This window comes from Coregonus clupeaformis, chromosome 10 (assembly GCF_020615455.1).
Source record: "Coregonus clupeaformis isolate EN_2021a chromosome 10, ASM2061545v1, whole genome shotgun sequence".
NCBI classification, from domain to species: Eukaryota; Metazoa; Chordata; class Actinopteri; order Salmoniformes; family Salmonidae; genus Coregonus; species Coregonus clupeaformis.
The window spans coordinates 8,630,531-8,651,445 of record NC_059201.1 but is presented as its reverse complement, the minus strand read 5'-3'; the positions used below and the strand labels follow the sequence as shown (position 1 = coordinate 8,651,445).

The 20,915-nt window shown below is 40.9% G+C and overlaps 1 protein-coding gene and 1 long non-coding RNA gene across 2 annotated transcripts; both read left to right on the top strand.

The window, feature by feature from the left end:
- The first annotated feature begins 464 nt into the window (after positions 1 to 464).
- LOC121575829 lies at positions 465 to 6,328 on the top strand. The gene is made up of 3 exons (XR_006002383.2): positions 465 to 631; positions 5,866 to 5,989; positions 6,289 to 6,328. It is a non-coding gene; the product is annotated as an uncharacterized LOC121575829 (long non-coding RNA).
- A 32-nt stretch (positions 6,329 to 6,360) lies between these two features.
- Positions 6,361 to 19,800, top strand: LOC121575830 (tubby-related protein 1-like). Its single transcript, XM_041889121.2, has 11 exons — positions 6,361 to 6,414; positions 6,523 to 6,645; positions 7,386 to 7,499; positions 7,743 to 7,919; positions 8,029 to 8,108; positions 8,556 to 8,723; positions 12,559 to 12,671; positions 13,984 to 14,092; positions 16,907 to 17,005; positions 18,229 to 18,400; positions 18,677 to 19,800. The coding sequence occupies exons 4-11, from the start codon at positions 7,832 to 7,834 to the stop codon at positions 18,808 to 18,810; spliced, it is 963 nt and encodes a 320-aa protein (XP_041745055.2). The 5' UTR covers positions 6,361 to 6,414; positions 6,523 to 6,645; positions 7,386 to 7,499; positions 7,743 to 7,831; the 3' UTR covers positions 18,811 to 19,800.
- The last annotated feature ends 1,115 nt before the right edge of the window (positions 19,801 to 20,915 follow it).

Genomic DNA, 20,915 nt, shown 5'->3' with positions numbered 1-20,915 from the left:
TTCAATAGATATGCATTCTTGTAGAACAGACATCACACTCTTTCATGAAGAATAATAAATAATGTCAGCTCTATTCATCACAATGTCATCTCTGTCAAGCCAGAACAAGTGTCTGAGAAAAGGAATTATTCAAAAGTGTCATGCTATTTCAAAATGTATTCCACAGGTCTCAAGATGACTCCACTCCACAGAAGGTAAAATATACATGTCTATTTGTGTCATTTCTTTGGTCCTGTGAGAATAAATTGGTGTGTCCGAGACAAAGTTGGTTGGCTATGAGTCACATCGGCCATTACATCAGGAGGGGGGTGTCAACACGTGTATAGTGGACCAGTGCTTGTCCTCTATGTACTCGTAACACACTCCTCACCCCTCCTCCCACGCCATGTTGGTTCGTCCTGTTGACATGTCTCTGTCTCTGAAGAACAGATGGCTTTACACATAAATCCTATTAGCAACTTTCTGCTGATGGTGAACCATTGAGTCAAAGGCTCCTCACTCTCTTTATTAACCTCCATTGCATTGAATTGCCTCTTTTTGTCTTCCTTTTTTACTAAGAACGTTTTTGGTAAAGAGGAGTTTGAGGTTTATTAGAGCCGAAGTCACTGGCCACACAATGTCTGCAGAGAAGGTAACGTTATAGAAACTGTGTTTTGAAGAGCTTTTGTTGTTGAAAGGATGCAAGAGAGAAGGAATAATGGTGATGGTTCTTATGAACTTAGAAAAAAAAATGATGTAGCATTTTGATTCAGATATACTGTCATGGTGTTTAGATGAATAAAGATGAACTACTTAAGGTTATTGCCCTCTAGATCGTTAGACAATTCAATGGATAGAAGACCAGTTTACCAGTAATCAGATTATTTCAACAGAATGCTGCTGTGGTATTGTTACAGTTGTAAAGTGGCTGATTTCCCCCAGCCTGGCCTGTCGTGCATTGTAGTGCTGGTTATGTAGAATTAGCCACTGGGTTGTGTGGAGGCTCTGGGATAAATGTGCTGTAATGTGGGAAAGACTTGGGGGGTTAGGGGGTTCTATGTTGACTGTCATTCATGAAACAACCAATCATGTCTCTCCTCCTATTTTATGGACATACTACCCAGATTTATTTAAGAAAGAGTGTTGTTAATGGACTGTGGTTGTCATTGGTTATCATGTCATGGTGAAAAACCGACAGGTGGTAAGATGAGAGTGGATCAATTGCCTCTTGCTTCTCTGCCCCACTGGCAGAGGCCTCATGTCCATTAATACTGAGGGGGGAGGATTTACCCATCTGAAGGATACAAAAATATGAAATATATTGTTTCTTTAACATATTGATGCAGTTGATGCAATGAATTTGGTCATCGGTTTTCCCCCCTCGAAATTGCATGACGGCTTTGTCTATAGGCTGCCATTACTCAAGTGACAGCTTGTCTGAGGTGAGGACAGAATTAGAGCCACATCTTAATGGGATTACTGTGGACATCCATCGCTACACTTCGTCAGTCAGTGTTCAAATGACCAGCAGGATCACAGCACCTGACATCCTTCTTATTCTCGTGTCTTGGGATGCTGTAGTGTGTTGTGGTGTTTTGTGGTGTGTTGTGGTGTGTTGTGGTATGCTGTGGTGTGTTGTGGTGTGTTGTTTTGTGGTGTGGTGTGGTGTGGTGTGGTGTGTTGTGGTGTGTTGTGTTGTGGTGTGTTGTGGTGTGTTGTGTTGTGGTGTGTTGTGGTGTGTTGAAAGGGATTTCTGGGAGGTTGGTTGACATAATACCAGAGCAAGGCTCATATAGTGGGACAACTGTCTGGTTACTGTGGGACATGGGACTGATTGGGAGAGAAGCTGTATGTACTTGTGTTTGAATAGAGTTGGGTTGTCCAGTGCACTTCCAACTGCAATGAGAAGAAAACATCTGCCCAATTTCAATAACATTTGCATTGATTTAAAGGTCCAGAACCATTCCTCTCAATACTCGTTTTCCCGAGCAGCCTTCTGTAGTTGATATAACTGTTTATTACTGTAAATCTCTAAAGCACTATTACTACCACTAGTATACAACTACATAACCTCTGTAACACTGGATGTGACGGAACATGTTAACGTGACTGAGGCAGCTGACTGTGATTCTCTCAGTCCTGACCAGTTTGTTTGGTCACTGTGTCATTAGAACAGGTTACATAAAATGGATTAACTAGAATATTCTAATGATTACTATCTGTTCCAAATGAAAACCTTAATGAATTTATCAGTATTTCCTTTTTGAAAGCAAATCGGTTTTAAGAGAATGTCTTGAAACTCTGTACTAAGAAAATATGCATTTTTGGATAATCAAGTGTACTGTATTTATAGTAATGTGATTTGAAATGTACAGTGTTTGATTTGTTTCTGTCTCCATACCTTTCTGCTTGCACTTTCCACTGTCTTTTGAATGGTAAGTCACTAAAATCCTCATGCTCCTACGCACACATTTCCAGTGGTGGGAAAAAAGTACCCAATTGTCATACTTAAGTAAAAAATACCTTAATAGAAAATGACTCAAGTAAAAGTGAAAGTCACACAGTAAAATACTACTTGAGTAAAAGTCTAAAAGTATTTGGTTTTAAATATACTTAAGTATCAAAAGTAAAAATAATTTCAAATTCCTTATATCAGAGGTGGCCACTGATTGTCTGAATACCCGTGGTTGGAGTTGTCAACAAAGCAGCATGACAGAAATAGTTTTTTAACTACCGGTAGTTTCCTTGAGAAGATATATACAGAAAAGCGATCTGTGCATTTGAACAACAGCCTTCACTTTTGCATGTAGAAAAACGAATGACACACATGAATGACACACCGAATGACTGCACAGGCTGCCACTATTTTGAACAGATTAGATTATACTATTTAGAACAAGGAGTCAGCTCACGAAAGAACGAGTGCTCCAGGGAGAACGCAACAAGCATGCACATGCAATAAGTGAAAACACATTATCTAACTGGGGATAGCTAGCTAACATAATGTTACAAATCATGATGCGCTAGCCAGTTAACTTTCATTCTGAAATAACATCATATTTCTGAGTTAGTCAGATATTACTTTAGAAATAATTGAAATTGGCATGGGAGCTAACTAGCTAGCAAGCCACCTGCTAGCTATAGCTAGCTAGTTGCTTATCAAAGGTAGATAGCTTACGGGTTAATTTTACAAAATAATCAACCACTATATTTCTAAATGTTTCTCAAAGTTACTCTAGCTGGCTAATTCATTTGATCATGCTTTGTGATACACCCAGTTGTATGCTGTTTTAATCCGCACAACATGTCACCCAGTCATCTACAGCAGAACCTTATAAACAACATCAGGGGGGAACAATAACATTGGCCATGCTTTTTGTCCTACCAGATCCGCAAGGAGAAGGTTCTAGCTAGTGTATCCCTCTGTCCTTCGACTCTTGTTGGATGTAATTGTCTGGTTTATCAGATCCCAGGCTCCTATGACTGTTATGATTATTTATTTACAAGTTAATTACAATTAGCTTTTTGATTTAGCGCCATCTGTACCTGATAGAGCAGATCTTGTCTCACATGCGGAAGTAAAATGTCTGGCTGCGATAGACTCATTGGGGAAGGGATACTAGAGCAGATCCAGAAGTTCTGACTGAACGGACACTCATTTGAGCGCCCCAGGATGGTCCATTTACTTTGTGCTGTTCTAATTTATGCTATCAAATCCTGCGGTTTCATTGGGGCAGTTTCCCCTCGTAGCAAATAGCTGGCAAAACAGTCGAAGCAATGTTCGCATGACCTATGCACCCACGGAGCTGGGAGTCACTGGGGGGCAGTGTAGTAAGTAACTGAACAGCTTGTTTTGAACAATATATTTTTGAAACAGGAAATTGTACGAATTAACCATACTTTTATGAGCATTTAAAACAGTACAATTAAATAGATTTTTTTTTTACCAATCACAAGTGGGGCACCACCCCTAATGCCCTCATGGGCGAGCAGCCACTGCCTTATATTAAGCAAACCAGACGGCACCATGTATGTCGTAAAAAGTACATTATTTTCTTTAGGAATGTAGTGGAGTAAAAGTAAGAGTTGTCTAACATATAAATAGTAAAGTACAGACAACCCAAAAAACTACTTAAGTAGTACGTTAAAGTATTTTTACTTAAGTACCTTACACCTCTGCACAGTTCCCATTGACATAAATGCATGGTTCATACAAAAGGCAGAGTAATGCATGTACAGTGCCTTCAGAAAGTATTCACACCCCTTGACCTTTTCCACATCATGTTGTGTTACAGCCTGAATTTAAAATTGATTACATTGAGATTGTTTGTCACTGGCCTACACACAATATCCCATAATGTCAGAGTGGAATTATGTTTTTCAAATTTTTTCTAAATCAATAAAAAATGAAAAGCTGAAATGTCTTGAGTCAATAAGTATTCAACCCCTTTGTTATGGCAAGCCTAAAGTTCAGGAGTAAAAATGTGCTTAACAAGTCGCATAATAAGTTGCATGGACTCACTCTGTGTGCAATAGTGTTTAACATGATTTTTGAATGACTACCTCATCTCTGTACTCCACACATACAATTATCTGTAAGGTCCCTCAGTTGAGCACTGAATTTCAAACACAGATTCAACCACAAAGACCAGGGAGGTTGTCCAATGCCTCGCAAAGAAGGGCACCTATTGGTAGATTGTGGGAAAAAAAGCTTACATTTAATATCCCTTGGAGCATGCTGAAGTTATTAATTACACTTTGGATGGTGTATCAATGTATCACCCAGATTTCACCATGAGGCCAATGGTGACTTCAAAACAGTTACAGAGTTTAATGGCTGTGATAGGATTGATCAACAACATTGTAGTTATTCCACAATACTAACCTAATTGAGAGAGTGAAAAGAAGGAACCCTGTATAGAATAAAAATATTCCAAAACATGCATCCTGTTTGCAACAAGGCACTAAAGTAATACTGCACAAAATTTGGCAAAGCAATTTTGTTGTCCTGATTACAAAGCGTTAGGTTTGGGGCAAATCCAATACAACACATTACAGTATCACTCTCCAAATTTTCAAGCGTAGTGGTGGCTGCATCATGTTATGGGTATGTTTGTAATCGTTAAGGACTGGGGAGTTTTTCAGGATAAAAAATTAACGGAATGGAGCTAAGCACAGGCAAAATCTTAGAGGAGAACCTGGTTTAGTCTGCTGTCCTCCAGACACTTGGAGATGAATTCACCTTTTAGAAGGACAAGAACTGAAAACACAAGGCCAAATCCATACTGGAGTTGCTTACCAAGAAGACAGGGAATGTTCCTGAGTGGCCAAGTTACAGTTTTAACTTAAATCAACTTGAAAATCTATCGCAAGACCTGAAATTGGTTGTCTAGCAATGATCAACAACCGATTTGACAGAGCTTGAAGATTTGTTTTTAGACTAATGTGCAAATGTTACACAATCAAGGTGTAGAAAGCACTTTGAGACTTACCCAGAAAGACTCACAGCTGTAATCACTGCCAAAGGTTATTCTACAAAGTATTGATTCATGGGTGTGAATACTTATGTAAATTAGATATTTCTGTATTTCATTTTCAATATATTTGCTTAATTTTCTCAAAACATGTTTTCATTTTTTTCATTATGGGCTATTGTGTGTAGGTGGGTGTGAAAAAAACATATATTCAATCCATTTTGAATTCAGGCTGTAACACAACAAAATGTGGAATAACTCAAGAGGTATGAATACTTTCTGAAGGCACTGTAGATCTCAAATTAGGATTTTGTCCTTACTTCATATCTGTGTCATCTGTCTCTAGTGTCTGACCCTCTCTCCTCTCCTCGTCTCATCTCTGACTCTTCTTCCTGTAGATAATGCTTTCTAGAAGCCAAAGAAGAAGAAGGCAGAGACAGCGAGCGCAGCCACCAACGGTGCCGATGCAAAGCCCAAAAAGAGCAAGAGCAAGAAGAGTGATGACCTGTCTGGAGAGGAGAGTCCTGCCGTTCAAAGTACAGACTGTTCTGCACAGTTCAGATGACATATCTTCCAATGAGATACATGCAAATTATTGTGTAAAAGTTCACCAACATTTTGGCAGCAAACAGACTGTCTGAGAACCCAGACGAAGTCATCTTGCTGCCAAAATGTTGATTCTTAAATGAATCATTTTTTATCTGAGATAGTGTGCCGCTTCAAAATGTAATGAATGAATATATCCATCACTCAAAACATATACATTTCTTCGGAGGTCTTCCCTCTCTCAATCTTCTTAACGATGTTGTTTATTTTCATTATTTTTGTCAAATAGATGGAAAAAAGGTAAAGAAAAAGAAAGCAGATGAAGAAAAAACTGAAAAAGAAAAAGGGAAAGAAAAAGAGAAAGCCAAAGATGAGCCAAAGAAGAAAACTAAAAGCGTGCCAAAGAAAAAGAAAGGTAAGCAGTCAGAAACATAACTGAGATTATGCTCAAGGTGAACTGCATGTTACAGCATCAAAACGTCTGTAAAACCCAATAAAAATGTACTCTTCTTTTCTGCCCAAGGTTCAGATACAGAAGATGACGACGATGATGATGAGGAAGAGAATCCACAGAAGAAGACAAAGAAAAAGATCACAAAGGAAGGTTCTGAAAAAGATGGCAAGGAGAAGAAATCCAAAGCTAAAGGTGGGCAGATGTATAGGAAAGCAATTTTCTTAAAGGTGTTAGTAGACAACAAGAATAAGACCTGCTTTAAGAGGATTAGGTAGGATATTTAAGTGTAATGTTGAGTGAAAGGAAACACTAGTCCTGCACACGAGGTGGAAGGCCACAGCCTTATGCTGTCATCACCTAACAAGCTGTTGCAGATTAGACAACAAGACAGTGTGCAAAACATACAAAAACATATAAACAAGTTTCACGGCTTCCCGAGTGACGCAGCGGTCTAAGGCACTGCAGTGCTTGAGGCGTCACTGCAGATCCGGGTTAGATCCCGGGCTGTGTCGCAGCCGTCCGCGACCGGGAGACCCATGAGGCGACGCATAATTTGGCTGGCCGGCCGGGATGTCCTTGTCCCATCGCACTCTAGCGACTCCTGTGGCAGGCCGGGCGCATGCACGCTAAGACGGTCACCAGTTGTATAGTGTTTCCTCCGACACATTGGTGCGGCTGGCTTCCTGGTTAAGCGAGCAGTGTGTCAAGTAGCAGTGCGGCTTGGCAGTGTCGTGTTTCGGAGGACGTATGGCTCTCGACCTTCGCCTCTCCCGAGTCCGTACGGTAGTTGCAGTGATGGGACAAGACTGTAACTACCAAATGTATATCACGAAATTGGGGAGAAAAAGGGGTTAAAGTAAAAAAACATTATTTATTTTTTGAAACATAACACTGGTAACGAAATAGTATTTTCGTCACACATCTTTTTTCAGATGACAAAGAGTCTGACAAAAAATCGAAGAAAGACACCAAGAAAAAGGAACCAGCTTCTCTGTTCTCTGTAAATGGAGATAAGGATAAGTCAGACTCCAAGAGCAAGAAGAAAGGTACAGTAAGCGTTAACACTATAGCTTTAAGTATTCATTTTAAACTGCTGCAATTTTAGGGATAATGATCGACTTTGTGGTTGAAAATCTCTAACCCATCGTCATGTATGATTTGTGTCTAAACATCAGAAGTCTCACACCCCTTTTGCAAGAGCACACACTGCAGTGTTACAGTACCATTGGAAAAACACTGTAGGTACACCGTAATATGATCATAACCTGAAGTGTATTCTCTTAAACCAGCAGCCAAATCGGATAGTGAAGACAGCGAACCAGAAACCAAGTCCAGCAAATCAAAATCAAAGAAGAAGGAGAACGCCAACCCAGCATCCATGTTCTCAGCAGGGGGAGACAAGGACAAGGACAAGGACAAGGACAAGGACAAGGACAAGGACAAGGACAAGAAGAAGAAGAAGAAAGGCAAGTGTTTTAAGTTATAATTAAATACAGCTCTGTTGTTTGACTGTCTTCCTGCTGGTCAGTGAAGGAAAGTTGTCTGATATTTCCCTAATGTTCTATTTCCTATCAGCCAAAGCATCAGACAGCGATGATTCTGACCCAGAGGCAGAAAAAGGAAAAAAGAAAAAGGGAAAAGGGAAGAAGAAAAAGGTTTGTGTCTGTTTAGTTAGCTAGGTCACAGTCTGTTTAGTTAGCTAGGTCACAGTCTGTTTAGTTAGCTAGGTCACAGTCTGTTTAGTTAGCTAGGTCACAGTCTGTTTAGTTAGCTAGGTCACAGTCTGTTTAGTTAGCTAGGTCACAGTCTGTTTAGTTAGCTAGGTCACAGTCTGTTTAGTTAGCTAGGTCACAGTCTGTTTAGGTAGCTAGGTCACTGTCTGTTTAGTTAGCTAGGTCACAGTCTGTTTAGTTAGCTAGGTCACAGTCTGTTTAGTTAGCTAGGTCACAGTCTGTTTAGTTAGCTAGGTCACAGTCTTGACACAGTGATGGCGGGGTGGGGTATACAATTCTGCAATCCTCTGACCTAAAAGGTCCCCAAATGAACATTGGTTAGAGATGCTGATAAGCTGATAACCATATTTTTTCTTGTCCTACATCCAGGAGGAGAGGCCTCCGTCCCCGGACATTGAGTTTGACAGCCTGGAGGAGTTTGTTCTGCAGCCAGCCCAGCAGGGGGTGACGGTCAAATGCAAGGTGACCCGGGACCAGAGGGGCTTGGACAAAGGCCTATACCCCACATACTATCTCCACCTGGACAATGAAAAGAAGGTGAGGCACTCCCAGAGGACAGGTTTAGGGGTTTTATTGTCATTTTGAAACCAATCCGAGATGGAGCCAACGTGAGCATAAAACCAAGTCGTGGACTTCAAATCAAATTAAATTGTATTGGCCACATGCGCCGAATACAACAGGTGCAGACATTACAGTGAAATGCTTACTTACAGCCCTTAACCAACAGTGCATTTATTTTTAATAAAACAGTAGAATAAAACAAAAAAGTGTTGAGAAAAAGTAAAATAAAATAACAGTAGGGAGGCTATATATACAGGGGGTACCGGTGCAGAGTCAATGTGCGGGGGCACCGGCTAGTTGAGGTAGTTGAAGTAATATGTACATGTGGGTAGAGTTAAAGTGACTATGCATAAATAATTAACAGAGTAGCAGCAGCGTAAAATATGGGGTGGGGGGGTAGCCATGATTAGCTGTTTAGGAGTCTTATGGCTTGGGGGTAGAAGCTGTTGAGAAGTCTTTTGGACCTAGACTTGGCACTCCGGTACCGCTTGCCGTGCGGTAGCAGAGAGAACAGTCTATGACTAGGGTGGCTGGAGTCTTTGACAATTTTGAGGGCCTTCCTCTGACACCGCCTGGTATAGAGGTCCTGGATGGCAGGAAGCTTGGCCCCAGTGATGTACTGGGCCGTACGCACTACCCTCTGTAGTGCCTTACGGTCGGAGGCCAAGCAGTTGCCATACCAGGCGGTGATGCAACCAGTCAGGATGCTCTCGATGGTGCAGCTGTATAATTTTTTTAGGATCTGAGGACCCATGCCAAATCTTTCAGTCTCCTGAGGGGGAATAGGCTTTGTCGTGCCCTCTTCACGACTGTGTTGGTGTGTTTGGACCATGATAGTTCGTTGGTGATGTGGACACCAAGGAATTTGAAGCTCTCAACCTGTTCCACTACAGCCCCGTCGATGAGAATGGGGGCGTGCTCAGTCCTCTTTTTTTTCCTGTAGTCCACAATCATTACATTTACATTTTTACATTTTTGTCATTTAGCAGACGCTCTTATCCAGAGCGACTTACAGTTAGTGAGTGCATACATTTGTATTTTTCATACTGGCCCCCCGTGGGAATCGAACCCACAACCCTGGCGTTACAAATGCCATGCTCTACCAACTGAGCTACATCCCTGCTGGCCATTCCCTCCCCTACCCTGGACGACACTGGGCCAATTGTGCGCCGCCTCATGGGTCTCCCGGTCACGGCCGGCTACGACAGAGCCTGGATTTGAACCAGGAGCTCTAGTGACACAGCTAGCACTGCGATGCAGTGCCTTAGACCACTGCGCCACTCGGGAGATGGTCTCCTTTGTCTTGGTCACGTTGAGGGAGAGGTTGTTATCCTGGCACCACATGGCCAGGTCTCTGACCTCCTCCCTATAGGCTGTCTCATCGTTGTCGGTGATCAGGCCTACCACTGTTGTGTCATCTGCAAACTTAATGATGGTGTTGGAGTCGTGCCTGGCCATGCAGTCATGGGTGAACAGGGAGTACAGGAGGGGACTGAGCACGCACCCCTGAGGGGCCCCTGTGTTGAGGATCAGTGTGGCAGATGTGTTGTTACCTACCCTTACCACCTGGGGGTGGCCTGTCAGGAAGTCCAGGATCCAGTTGCAGAGGGAGGTGTTTAGTCCCAGGATCCTTAGCTTAGTGATGAGCTTTGAGGGCACTATGGTGTTGAATGCTGAGCTGTAGTCAATGAATAGCATTCTCACGTAGGTGTTCCTCTTGTCCATGTGGGAAAGGGCAGTGTGGAGTGCAATAGAGATTGCATCATCTGTGGATCTGTTGGGGCGGTATGCAAATTGGAGTGGGTCTAGGGTTTCTGGGATAATGGTGTTGATGTGAGCCATGACCAGCCTTTCAAAGCACTTCATGGCTACAGACGTCAGTGCTACTGGTCGGTAGTCATTTAGGCAGGTTATCTTAGAGTCCTTGGGCACGGGGACTATAGTGGTCTGTTTGAAACATGTTGGTATTACAGACTCAGTCAGGGACATGTTGAAAATGTCAGTGAAGACACTTGCCAGTTGGTCAGCACATGCTCGGAGTACACGTCCTGGTAATCCGTCTGGCCCTGCGGCCTTGTGAATGTTGACCTGCTTAAAAGTCTTACTCACATCGGCTACGGAGAGCGTGATCACATAGTCATCCGGAACAGCTGGTGCTCTCATGCATGCTTCAGTGTTGCTTGCCTCGAAGCGAGCATAGAAGTGGTTTAGCTCGTCTGGAAGTCTTGTGTCACTGGGCAGCTCGCGGCTGTGCTTCCCTTTGTAGTCTGTAATAGTTTTCAAGCCCTGCCACATCCGACGAGCGTCAGAGCCGGTGTAGTACGATTCAATCTTAGTCCTGTATTGACTCTTTGCCTGTTTGATGGTTCGTCGGAAGGGCATAGCGGGATTTCTTATAAGCGTCCGGGTTAGAGTCCCGCTCCTTGAAAGCGGCAGCTCTACCCTTTAGCTCAGTGCGGATGTTGCCTGTAATCCATGGCTTCTGGTTGGGGTATGTACGTACGGTCACTGTGGGGATGACATCATCGATGCACTTATTGATGAAGCCAGTGATTGATGTGGTGTACTCCTCAATACTATCTGAAGAATCCCGCAACATGTTCCAGTCTGTGCTAGCAAAACAGTCCTGTAGCTTAGCATCTGCATCATCTGACCACTTTTTTATTAACCGAGTCACTGGTGCTTCCTGCTTTAGTTTTTGCTTATACGCAGGAATCAGGAGGATAGAGTTATGGTCAGATTTGCCAAATGGAGGGCGAGGGAGAGCTTTGTATGCGTCTCTGTGTGTGGAGCAAAGGTGGTCTAGAGTTTTTTTTCCTCTGGTTGCACATTTCACATGCTGGTAGAAATTAGGTAGAACTGATTTAAGTTTCCCTGCATTAAAGTCCCCGGCCACTAGGAGCGCTGCCTCTGGATGAGCGTTTTCCTGTTGACTTATGGCCTTATACAGCTCATTCAGTTCAATCTTAATGCCAGCATTGGTTTGTGGTGGTAAATAGACAGCTATGAAAAATATAGATGAAAACTCTCTTGGTAAATAGTGTGGTTTACAGCATATCATAAGATACTCTACCTCAGGCGAGCAAAACCTCGAGACTTCCTTAGTATTTGATTTTCTGCACCAGCTGTTGTTTACAAATATACACAGACCGCCACCCCTTGTCTTACCGGAGTCAGCCGTTCTATCCTGCCGATGTAGCGTATAGCCCGCTAGTTGTATGTGGTCCATGTCGTCGTTCAGCCACGACTCGGTGAAACATAAGATATTACAGTTTTTAATGTCCCGTTGGTAGGATAACCGTAATCTTAAATCATCCAATTTATTCTCAAATGATTGAAGATTGGCTAATAGGATTGATGGGAGCGGCAGTTTACTCGCTCGCCGTCGGATCCTTACAAGGCACCCCGACCTACGTCCACGATATCTCCGTCTCTTCCTCATGCGAATGACGGGGATTTGGGCTTTGTCGGGTGTCTGTAGGATATCCTTCGTTGGCTGCCTCGTTGAAGAAAAAATCTTCGTCCAATACGAGGTGAGTAATCGCTGTCCTGATATCCAGAAGCTCTTTTTGGTTATAAGAGACGATGGCAGAAACATTATGTACAAAATAAATTACAAATAACGCGGAAAAACACACATAATAGTACAATTGGTTAGAGGGCTGTAAAACGGCAGCCTTCTTCTCCGGCGCCATTATTATTAAGGCTAGATAACAGACTTGTGATACAGTGGTGACTAAAATGTAAATGTAAATGTATGATATGCATTTCAGGAATCATTGTCCAGGGGATTAATTATGTGTTTTTACAGGTCTTTCTACTGGCTGGGAGAAAACGAAAGAAAAGCACAACCTCCAATTACCTGATCTCCATAGACCCCACAGACTTGTCAAGGGGTGGAGAAAATTTCATTGGAAAGTTGAGGTATGCTGTAATATACACTACCGTTCAAAAGTTTGGGGTCACTTAGAAATGTCCTTGTTTTCGAAAGAAAAGCTTTTTTTTTGTCCATTCAAATAACATCAAATTGATCAGAAATACATTGTAGACATTGTTAATGTTAATGCCTATTGTAGATGGAAACGGCAGATTTTTTATGGAATATCTACATAGGCGTACAGAGGCCCATTATCAGCAACCATCAGTCCTGTGTTCCAATGGCACGTTGTGTTTGCTAATCCAAGTTTATCATTTTAAAAGGCTAATTGATCATTAGAAAACCATTTTGCAATTATGTTAGCACAGCTGAAAACTGATGTGCTGACCTTCTAGGCAGAGTTGCAAAGAAAAAGTCCAGTGTCTGTGTTCTTTTTCCCATCTTAATCTTTGATTTATATTGGCCAGTCTGAGATATGGCTTTTTCTTTGCAACTCTGAAGGTCAGCATCCCGGAGTCACCTCTTCACTGTTGACGTTGAGACTGGTGTTTTGCGGGTACTATTTAATGAAGCTGCCAGTTGAGGACCTGTGAGGCGTCTGTTTCTCAAACTAGACACTCTAATGTATTTGTCCTCTTGCTCAGTTGTGCACCGGGGCCTCCCACTCCTCTTTCTATTCTGGTTAGAGCCAGTTTGCGCTGTTCTGTGAAGGGAGTAGTACACAGCATTGTACGAGATCTTCAGTTTCTTGGCAATTTCTCGCATGGAATAGCCTTCATTTCTCAGAACAAGAATAGACTGACGAGTTTCAGAAGAAAGTTATTTGTTTCTGGCCATTTTGAGCCTGTAATCGAACCCACAATTGCTGATGCTCCAGATACACAACTAGTCTCAAGAAGGCCAGTTTTATTGCTTCTTTAATCAGCACAACAGTTTTCAGCTGTGCTAACATAATTGCAAAAGGCTTTTCTAATGATCAATTAGCCTTTTAAAATGATAAACTTGGATTAGCAAACACAACGTGCCATTGGGACACAGGACTGATGGTTGCTGATAATGGGCCTCTGTACGCCTATGTAGATATTCCATAAAAAATCAGCCGTTTCCAGCTACAATAGCCATTTACAACATTAACAATGTCTACACTGTATTTCTGATTAATTTGATGTTATTTTAATGGACAAAAAATTGCTTTTCTTTCAAAAACAAGGACATTTCTAAGTGACCCCAAACTTTTGAACAGTAGTGTACATTCATAGATCAAACTGTAACAATTCCATAAAACATGTTTTATTGCAACTGTAATCATGCATTTCATAAGCTCATTTAATTAATGGAGTGATTCTTTACACTCCATAGGTCCAACTACTTGGGCACTAAGTTCACAGTGTTTGATAATGCACTGCACCCAGACAGAGCTCTACCAGACATGTCCAACGCTCGCCAAGAATTAGCAGCCATTATTTACGTAAGGCTTTTGAAATGTACATTGAAGAACCATTTATAAAAGTTTTCCCAAAGGGTTCATAAGTATTTTATAAACTGCTGATTATTTTGGTATAGTTAAGCCATTAAATACATTTTTTAAATGGGTTATAAATGGTTTGTAAAGGGGCTATAAGTATACTGAACAAAAATATAAACGCAACATGCAACCATTTCAAAGATTTTACTGAGTTACAGTTCATATTAGGTAATCAGTAAATTGAAATAAATTCATTAGGCCCTAATCTATGGATTTAACATGACTGGGAATACAGATATGCATCTGTTGGTCACAGATACCTTTAAAGAAAGATAGGGGCATGGATCAGAAAACCAGTCAGTATCTGGCGTGACCACCATTTGCCCCCTGCAGTGAATTGGAACACGCTGTAGTACACATCGATCCAGAGCATCCCAAACATGCTCAATTGGTGATATGTCTGGTGAGTATGCAGGCCATGGAAGAAATGGGACATTTTCAGCTTCCAGGAATTGGGTACAGATCCTTGCAACATGGGGCCATGCATTATCATGCTGAAACAGGAGCTGATGGCGGCAGATAAATGGCACAACAATGGGCCTCAGGATTCCGTCACGGTATCTCTGTGCACTCAAATTGCCATCGATAAAATACAATTGTGTTCGTTGTCCGTAGCTTATGCCTGCCTATACCATAACCCCACCGCCACCATGGGGCACTCTGTTCACAATGTTGACGTCAGCAAACTGCTCGCCCACACAACGCCATACATGTGGTCTGCAGTTGTGAGGCCGGTTGGACATACTGCCAAATTCTCTAAAATGATGTTGGAGGCGGCTTATGGTAGAGAAATAAACATTACATTCTCTGGCAACAGCTCTGGTGAACATTCCATGAGCCAGCATGCCAATTGCATGCTCCTTCAAAACTTGAGACATCTGTGGCATTGTGTTGTGTGGCAAAACTGGCCTTTTATTGTCCCCAGCACAAGGTGCACCTGTGTAATATTCATGCTGTTGAATCAGCTTCTTGGAATGCCACACCTGTCAGGTGGATGGATTATCTTGGTAAATGAGAAATACTCACTAATATGGAGGTAAACAAATGTGTTCACAAAATTAGAGAGAAATAAGCTTTTTGTGCATATGGAACATTTCGGGGATCTTTTATTTCAGCTCATGAAACATGGGACCAACACTTTACACGTGGCATTTATATTTTTGCTCAATGTACATTGCTTTGCAAAAGTATCCACCCCCCTTGGCGTTTTTTCCTATTTTGTTGCATTACAACCTGCAATTTAAATGGATTTTTGTTTGGATTTCATGTAATGGACATACACAAAATAGTCCAAATTGGTGAAATGAAAAAAATAACTTGTTTCAAAAAATTCTAAGAAATAAATTACGGAAAAGTGGTGCGTGCATATGTATTCACCCCCTTTGCTATGAAGCCCCTAAATAAGATCTGGTGCAACCAAGTACCTTCAGAAGTCACATAATTAGTTAAATAAAGTCCACCTGTGTGCAATCTAAGTGTCACATGATCTCAGTATATATACACCTGTTCTTAAAGGCCCCAGAGTCTGCAACACCACTAAGCAAGGGAAACCACAAAGCAAGCGGCACCATGAAGACCAAGGAGCTCTCCAAACAGGTCAGGGACAAAGTTGTGGAGAGGTACCGATTAGGGTTGGGTTATCCAAAAATATCTGAAACTTTGAACATCCCACGGAGCAGCATTAAATCCATTATTAAAAAATTGAAAGAATATGGCACCACAACAAACCTGCCAAGAGAGGGCCGCCCACCAAAAATCACGGACCAGGCAAGGAGGACATTAATCAGAGAAAGAAAGAAAAAAATAAGCAAACACGTTTGGTGTTTGCCAAAAGGCATGTGGGAGACTCCCCAAACATATGGAAGAAGGTACTCTGGTCAGATGATACTAAAATTGAGCTTTTTGGCCATCAAGGAAAACGCTATGTCTGGCGCAAACCCAACACCTCTCGTCACCCCGAGAACACCATGTTTTTCATCGGCAGGGACTGGGAAACTGGTCAGAATTGAAGGAATGATGGCGCTAAATACTGGGGCATTCTTGAGGGAAACCTGTTTCAGTCTTCCAGAGATTTGAGACTGGGAAGGCAGTTCACCTTCCAGCAGGACAATGACCCTAAGCATACTGCTAAAGCAACACTCGAGTGGTTTAATTGAAAACATTTAAATGTATTGGAATGGCCTAGTCAAAGCCCAGACCTCAATCCAATTGAGAATCTGTGGTATGACTTAAAGATTGCTGTACACCAGCGGAACCCATCCAACTTGAAGGAGCTGGAACAGTTTTGCCTTGAAGAATGGGCAAAAATCCCAGTGGCTAGATGTGCCAAGCTTAAATAGAAATACCCCAAGAGACTTGCAGCTGTAATTGCTGCAAAAGGTGGCTCTACAAAGTATTGACTTGGGGGTGGGGGGGGTGAATAGTTATTCACGCTAATGTTTTCTGTTAAAAAAAAATCTTATTTCTTGTTTGTTTCACAATAGAAAATATGTTGCATCTTCAAAGTGGTAGGCATGTTATTTAAATCAAATGATACAACCCCCCAAAAAATCCATTTTAATTCCAGGTTGTAAGGCAACAAAATAGGAAAAATACCAAGGGGGGTGAATACTTTCGCAAGCCACTGTAGTTCATAGACTGTTCATTATTAGATTGTTATTACAAAATGTTATTTTAAATTGATCTATGATGGAACCCAACTTCCCTAAAAATGTAATTCCTAATTCCGCTTCTTATCTCTTTGACCTTTGGGTATAGGAAACGAATGTCTTGGGAATGAAGGGTCCCAGAAGGTTGACCGTTATCATCCCAGGGATGGGCAAGGACAGTGAACGAGTACCCCTCCGACCTCGCAGTGTAAGAAAACCGTTGTTATACAGATGTCATTCTGTCTGAGTTATTGATTAGGACCGAACAACACCCCTCTTCATTAAAGACCTTTGTCATGATTTCATCTTTGTAGGATAAGTCGCTCTGGATAAGAGCGTCTGCTAAATGATATAAATGTAAATGTAAATGTAGGAGGTTACATGCTGTATACAGTATAGTACAGTGTATCTGATGATTTGCTTTTACCACAATATTCCTCATTGTCCATATTGTTATTGTGACCAGCTGGGTCGTCCCACCAATTCGGTACCTTTTGAGATGTGTAACTTGGTAAAACAATTACTTGATTTCACCTAATTGTAACATTCTGTCATAAAGAGCACATGTTCAACTTCATAAAAAAACAAATTTTCCCATCTCAAGATTTTAAATACAAATGTGACTATAGTATGTGTTAAATAAAGTCAAAGGGTTGACCGTACAGAGTTGATTATTTACATTTAGCAGATGCTCTTATCCAGAGCAATTAGGGTTAAGTGCCTTGCTCAAGGGCACATCGACAGATTTTTCACCTAGTCGGCTCGGGGATTAGAACCAGTGACCTTTCGTTTACTGGCACACGCTCTTAACCACTAAGCTACCTGCCGCTACCTAGTTATATCATCTTAAATCAGCCATAAATCCCCTTGTGACATGGAGAATGGAAGCTTGTTGTGTGCAAAAGGGAGTGGCAATTGCAAGCTTCACAATGATTTATTTTTTTACATTGTAGCCTGTCTATCTATGGGTAACAGGGTTGACGTGTTATGCTCGACCCGCTCAGTTTTCCACCACTAAACACCAGAAAATGGCCAAAAAGAGTACAACCAGCTCACCTGCTTTTACTCTATGATTTGACTATTAAATGTTAAATGTTTCTTTTTTTTAAATATATTTCAAAAGGAAGTTTGACCTTATTAAAACGAGAGCTCAGTTCACATAACAGGGTTGACCTTAAAATGAGGGACATGCGTAAATATATCACTAATCACATGAAATAAATAATCTTCAGAAATGACTTTGTCAAAGCAACAAAAAAAATCCGAATTTTGTAGTCTATATTAAAGGACACTTCATTGAATATAACAGGCTTTTAAATTTCTATATTTGTGCCAAATTTCTACTTAAAATATTAATGGGAGGCAAAGGCACTTATTTTGTGGAATGACCCAGCTAATGTTGCTGCATTTCTTCAACCCCCATTTCTTCAGGACAACGATGGTTTACTGATGAAGTTCCAGAATAGAAAGTTGGACAATCTGATCGAACTCCACAACAAGACCCCCACGTGGAATGAGGAGACGGCGTCCCATGTGCTGAACTTCAACGGCAGGGTCACACAGGCCTCCATCAAGAACTTTCAGATCGTCCACAGCAAGGATTGTGAGAAGAGATTCAAACCAAAAATTCTCATTCGCAATCATTACATTACTTACATATTGTTAATTTCTAGTACATATCATAAACAATACAGGTGGACAAAAGTCTAAGAATAAAACAAGTTGAATAAGGTTGAATAAAGTCACAAAACTCCCAAATACAGTATACTTTCTGGGAGTTTTTAGCTAAAGTGTAATTTGCCATTTTCCTGTCAAAAATGTAAATGTTAACTGTTTTTTGTTTGTGTGTGTTTAAAATATTATATTTATTCTGTTCTAGTGGACTATATTGTGATGCAGTTTGGACGAGTAGCAGACGATGCCTTCACTCTGGACTATAGCTACCCCATGTGTGCAGTGCAGGCCTTTGCCATCGCTCTATCAAGCTTCGATGGCAAAATAACCTGTGAATAAGAGGAAACCATATAGGCTCTGGTGCTTCCTTAAGCTGCTGCAACTCCTTATTGGCATACTACAGATGCCCACTACCAGAAAGAAGAATATCCTTCACCATTCCTCAACATCAGTGCAAGGTACATAGAAGCATTTCATAACACATGGACTGCCTCAGGGATTGTTTTGTTTGTTTGTGTCTCATTGCAATGATAATCATGAGCTGACGGATGTGAGTGGATGCTGATGCTTCATGCAAGTCTGAGCAGCGGAGCTTTGGTGTGCTTTGGCATTACACCATTTCAGTGTTGGGGGATGAAAGTGACATCTGAAGAGTGAGAGCCTATCTTCCACCTACATCAATGATTTTATAGCATAGTACATGTCCAATTTTCATTCATTCTGTTGCTTTTAATTTGGAATGCAAATCCAGTAATGTGTAATCTATTGGTTAAAAATAAACTGTGTCTACGTGTGTCTAATTCATTTCAAAACATGTCAAAGTATATTTATTTAGTACTACTTGTTATTATTATTTTTAGGGTTATGTTTGTTTCCATGCATTATTTCCAGATTATGAAATTGACTTCATTTTACAAATTAGAGGTTTCATTGTGAACAGTTAAAAGGCAGAGGTATGAGGCAATATGCTTTTATCATGTGACTGTGGACAGTCACATGTGTTTCTCTAATCATCTTATTTGCTGTTCTCATTCCACTCAAGCCACAATGTTGTTGTTGTTCTGATACCTGCTTTTTTAAGTTATATGTTCTCTCTTAGGCTAGATTCTGTCTTTGTATGAATCATGTGGACAAGAGCCTTATATTGACAGATATTGACAAATATATGGCACTGATGTGGACCATTGTTGTTTTGATAAGGATAGTTAATGTATGTTCCAAAGGTAAACAATGCATTTCAGTCTCTTGTCAACTTCTCTTGAATGAAAGTCAAAGTGCCGGCTTGAAGATAACATGCTCAAATAATAATGAATTAATTAATCTGCAAATAAAGTATTACATGTTTCAAACAGGAGAAGTGTAATTCTTACAGGAGAAGTGTATTGTTGTATACAGTAAAACCCCAAATATCATGCTGTATAGTTTACTGTGCATTTGACACAGTACTATAGTAGTCTTAACTTTATTGCTAATTGGCAACTCAATTCTCACTGGGAACCTGCATTGATTCAACCTCTTGCTTTTGAATGACAATATTTGTTACTAATGATTTTTAGGATAATGTCAGCAGTTATGATGAGAAAATTGGTTTCAAATTAATCAATTGTTATTTTTCTAGTTGTAGAGACACTCATACTGTTCTGCAGATGTTGTTACCTTACAAAATGTGAGGTGAGAGAAGAAACTTGAATTTAGGATGTAAAACCTGTTTGGGCTGACAGCTGAGGATCCTGAGAGCCAGGGGAAGGTGTGCTCTCTGCCCGAACCTGCTCCGGCAGTTGTCCAAACTCGCAGAGGCAATGAAGCTGATCACAGACAAGGTTTTTGGACAAATGCAGTGCAATGATGTGCACACTTCCTCAGAGTTGACTTCACAGAATGTTGTCTTCTTGAAGTGTCCTGTTTAGTTAACAGAGCGAGTTATGACTATGACCCTGTTATTTTACCCACACGTTTTCATTGTCGCCTACATTTCACTAGGCCGACGATAGATTTGTTTTGTTTTTTTGTAAAAAAAAAAACATATTTTCAGCAGCAACCAACCCCATTAGGCCTGTAGGCCTACTTCCAATGCCAACAATCGCAATCATTATTTTGACCAACAGAGGGAGCTATTCTATTGTCGGATGTGAATAGGCCTACATGTTCAAATTAAAGCTTCTAAAACATTTAATGAATTCGAACCTGAAAGGGTTACATCATGGAGTGTGACACTTGACATGCATAATGACATTTTCGACCTATATTCGACCTTACTTCAGTGGAATGTGTAATTTCCTCGGCAGGAAACATACAGTAATGTAATAATAATAATAATAATAATAATAATAATAATAATAATAATGACACTGTTTAATGTTTGTGTAGACTAAATGTTAACAATGATATTATTGTTGTTGTTGTGATATTATTACTATTTTTGTTGTAATTATTATAACTTTATT